The sequence below is a fragment of the Hipposideros armiger genome, unplaced genomic scaffold (assembly GCF_001890085.2).
Source record: "Hipposideros armiger isolate ML-2016 unplaced genomic scaffold, ASM189008v1 scaffold_179, whole genome shotgun sequence".
In the NCBI taxonomy this organism is placed as follows: Eukaryota; Metazoa; Chordata; class Mammalia; order Chiroptera; family Hipposideridae; genus Hipposideros; species Hipposideros armiger.
The window spans coordinates 2685750-2690320 of NW_017731529.1; the positions used below are offsets into that span (position 1 = coordinate 2685750).

Genomic DNA, 4571 nt, shown 5'->3' on the forward strand with positions numbered 1-4571 from the left:
GATTAAACTGAGATTCGATATACTCAACATTTATGTAAGTGGACCACCCTCATATACTGGTTCAGCAGGAGTACAGGGGGTCTTAGTACCCTATATTCATTTTTCAAAGACAATGAATATAACTAGTGGAAAATGCATCTCAGATCAGATAGCCCCTTGATTTAGGAGGCAGACTATTGGATATACTTTACTGTGATGGATTACTTTTGAAGTAAATTACTACCTGTTTGATCATTGCTTTTGTTGAAGGGCAGCCTCAGGTAACCTATTACACACTTCTAATGACTGGGAGCTCTTTAGGTCAATGATTACTTATCTGAGCATTGCCTAACCTGAGAGTTCAAGCCTGTTCTCCCACAATAATGACAAGTGAGGAGTAACTAATGAGCAAAGGAGCCAATCCAAGACATTTTCCTTGTTGCCCATCGTTTCCAGGTGGGGTTTTAAGATTCCTCCTCCTAATTACTTCTTCTCCCCACATCTTTCAAAGATTCGGGTCATCCATTTTCTCCGAACCAGCCAGAATTGGTTGGGTAGAGTATTTGGGTGAGGCTTTTGGCTGAGATTCCATGCAGCCTGCTCATTTTACAACAGAGCTGCCTGACATCTGGGCTGTGGGTCGGATGGAGCAGTGTATCATTTGCCCACTTTTATGTTGGGAAATGCATTTCCTGTTGAAGCAGGCATAGGTGTGACTCATGCTGAGGTCTGTAGTGAGGAAATAACTCCCCTCTTTGTTGCAGGATAATCTCACATGACCTATTTGCCTCTTCTCATTTATCTGGAAATTTCATGGGAAGTAAATTACTCTCAAGTTGGAAGCCAACTACTCTAAGAAGCTATGGTGCTTTTGCAGATCCTTAGGATATCATATAGAAAATAATTGTTTTAGTCAGTTGAGAAAAAAATGCCTAACATATAGCTCATGCTAGGAAGGTTCTTGCTCTCATGATTGTATGTACTTTTGTTCATTCTTTCCTGTTNCTTAAAAGGCACAATTAAAAATTGGTATCTGTGTCTTTTCATTAAGATAGATATCTTAAGTGCAGGATAGTACCTTCAAAGTTGCATGATAAGGAAACTGGAAATGGTCATTTTGTTTGGGTTACCCAGTCCATAAATGCATTGCCTTAGACAATGAATAGATGTTGAATATGAAGTGGGCATTATATATACTTTTGAAGCCATTTGCTTCCTTTCTGCATAAATAACCTACCACCATGTGTATCCAGCGATTTTATTGTGACTGGGACTCATGTAATAAAACTTGAGACAGTTTTGCCCCAAAGAAGTATCCATGTATGTTTGTCTCCTGCTAGGAATTTGATCCTGAAGAATTTTACTACCTACTGGAAGCAGCTGAGGGCCATGCGAAGGAAGGACAGGGTATTAAAACTGACATCCCCAGGTACATCATTAGCCAGCTGGGGCTCAATAAGGACCCTTTGGAAGGTGAGTCACTGTGGTTGCGCTGACCTTTCACTTGCTTATGTACCGTGACCTCATAGACTAACTCAGTGACAATTTTTTTTTTTCCTCATGTTTTGGCTCAGTCTGTTGAAAAGTCCAAATTTGTGGGGGTTCGGGGGGAGAGAACAACTGTGATTCAAAGGAAATTGCTCTAAGTTGAGTCCTGGGAAGCAAGTGAATATGACCCACTTGGCGTTTACCTAGAGAATGGGGACCACCTTGAAATCCTAGCAGCCTGACAGCCTGACAATGCCAGTGCCCTGGAAGGGTTTAGATTTCAATCTTCTGAGTAGTTTTTCTCGTGCAAAGCTCAGTTGGGTTCTTCTCAAGGGTACTTTTCATTTTGAAAATGTTACTAAAGCAATTAATTATAATACATTTAAAATTGACATTTAATTTAAAGTAATGTAGAAGTAAAGTAACTGATGGTAGCTTATTTTAAATCAGGTACAGTGCTGGTACATACATTTTTGTTTACTTGTTCCAAAAAAGTCTGAATATAGTAATATAGAAGAGAGCCTGTGGGGGGGAGGGGGGAGGGAATGTTTCTTAAAGCTTATATAAGGATTTATGGTTGACTCAAATGAAAAAAATAAATAGGTCCAATGCTATTAAATACAAAGAAGAGAAAGCACCCTCTTAGTGATTTGTTAAAAATCCAGTATTGGGAAACCACTCCCTCCTACACCTTTTTCTGTTCATTATTTGGGATTGTCCTTTAAAACGTTTAGGTTATGTACTGTCTAAAAAGACTCGAAAACCAATTGTAGACTCCTTCATTCAAAATTGTCTTCCGGGTTCATTACATTGAATTTGCAAACAGTGTTTGTCTTGCTCACATTGTTTGCAATGATGGTAACTGTTGGCACAAACATGTTTCCATCTAAAGCCAGGGAACCTGCTGCTCCATGCTTGCTCTCCTGTTTCCCCCTGCTTTGTTTGCACTTACAGCCATTGCATCTTTGCTTCCAGGGAAATGATGCATGCATTACTGGGAGATAATGCCAGATAAATTTATACTGTACTGAAAGCAGTACCACAACAGATTCAGCACTTATCAGAGACTGGTGGCTGCTTTTGTGAAAAGTTCCCCGGGGAGAGATTTTCCCCCATGGCTTTTAAATTACCATCTTTACCTTTTTGAATCATGAGTCTTCAGAAATGGTTTAAATCAATGAAATAAAAAGGGCAGATGTTTAATGGTATTTAGATGAGTTTTAAAAATCTCCTCAGGCATTACAAAATGATGCCTTAGGTTCCTGCTTCAAAAGCTGACTCTTGGTTCCATTCCATTACTACCCACTGCTTACAAATAATATGTATTTCCCAGATAATAGTTATTTAGCAGAAATTCTATTTAAAACAGAACCATTTCTTAATTTGTTTTTTTATGAAAATAATTGGAGTGGGGGAGGCTGTCAAAGTGTATTAGAGTGACTCTTCACGCTAGTATATTTAAGGCTGTGTCAGCCCTTGAATTGGAGTCTGAGTGAGCTCCTCACAGTTTTCTTACCTGGCAGTGAATATCACTGCAGGCTGACCTTTGGGTAGGCAAATAATCTGAAGCCCATTCATATACCTTCATAGAGTCTTTAAAAAAAGTAATAGTCATCTTTGACAAGTTTCGAGTTTAGTAACACAAATTGATCACCAGGAGTTGTGTTTTTAACTCGACAATTAATTTTCTTTATTCAGATATTTTAATATTCTTGTTACCACTTAAACTGTGATTATGACAAGCTCTGATCTATATTTGTTTGCTCTTCTTGTCTACATCTATATGAACGTACTAAATAAAGCTTGACCTTTGAAGGTTAGGAGTGAGGGTCTGGAGTGAGGCCGCCCAGGCCTGCACCCTGGCGGCCAGCACTGCAGTCTGTGTGACCTTGATCATGCTGTTGATGAGCCTCTCTGTGCCTCAGTGTTATTTCCGTATAAATAGGGTAACAGTACCAATTCACAGAGTTGTGTTCAGAGTTACATCAGTTCATCTCGGTACCCAAGATGTAGTAATGTTTAATAAATGTTAGCTGCTGTTACCATTTTCTTTAAACAATATTAAAATTTCTCCTTTCCTTAAAAGCCCCTCCAGTTGAAGACATTTTAGTTCACCTCTAGTTCATAAGTCTGAAGAGCTAGTTACATAGGATGTTGACAGCATTTGAATGACACCAAGAAAGCATACACTTTGTACTGAGCTCATTTTTTTTTTTTTNCCGTAGTTTTTATTTATCGTCCTAGTGTACCTTTTGAATTATGCACCACATGCATGTAGTTCCTGCACTTTTCACTTTGGGGGAAAATACCACTTCGCATTAAAACTCGTTTTTTCTCTGGACAGCCACAGGTAGGCTCAGAGAAGCTTGCCTTCAAAGAGGCAATGAAGTTTTTACCTTAATCACCCCTAATCAGAAGAGAAACAGTAACAGCATGACCCCTCAAAGACAGAAACAAGTGAACTTAGAAGTAGATTTGAAAATGTTGCTGCTGTCAGCACTGCCTAAAGCTCAGAGGAAGCTGGAGTTTCTGAGTCGTAGGGGCTGTGTTTTCCAGCCAGTGGTCTCGTGCCTGAAGTTCCCGGCTTGCCCTGTCATTGGAGCTTTCTGTAAAGGGGCACGGGGTGCACACCTTGGCATGGCTTTACTCCATTTGCAGCAAGTTTTTTTATATGACCTTTAGAAACCTTTGGGTAATTGTCAGATGAAATCCTAAGATTCCCAAGTTTCCTATTTGGGCCATTGATAAAAATAGGAAAAATTCTCGGTGGTGGAATCTAAGAAGTATAACTGAAAATAGCAACTGTGCTTTAAATCTGCAAGCATCATTGTTTACAATGTGTAAATCCACACATCCATCTAGAGTGATGTGAGCCTAAAGATTTTCCCAACATGCTAGAAGCAACAGACACCAATGAAAGTAAAATACATGAGAAAAATGTGCTACTGATTTTTTAAAAATAGAGGTAATTGGAAGCACTAATTTTATGTTTCCTTTCTTAGTCTTCACATTATATGAATGTTAAGGACTTAATTTTAGAGTGTACTGGTAAAAAGTGATAATTTTGACCTTTTCCTTTCTAATATTTTTGTACACCTCTGTGC

At 38.9% G+C, this 4571-nt stretch overlaps 1 protein-coding gene across 1 annotated transcript in view; it reads left to right on the plus strand.

Moving 5' to 3' along the window:
* Positions 1-4571, plus strand: part of MAST4 (microtubule associated serine/threonine kinase family member 4) — a 587203-nt gene that overhangs the window by 542111 nt on the left and 40521 nt on the right. Inside the window, exon 13 of the mRNA XM_019652425.1 lies at positions 1320-1452. Within this exon, the coding sequence (XP_019507970.1) occupies positions 1320-1452 (133 nt within the window). The remainder of the gene's footprint in view (positions 1-1319; positions 1453-4571) is intronic.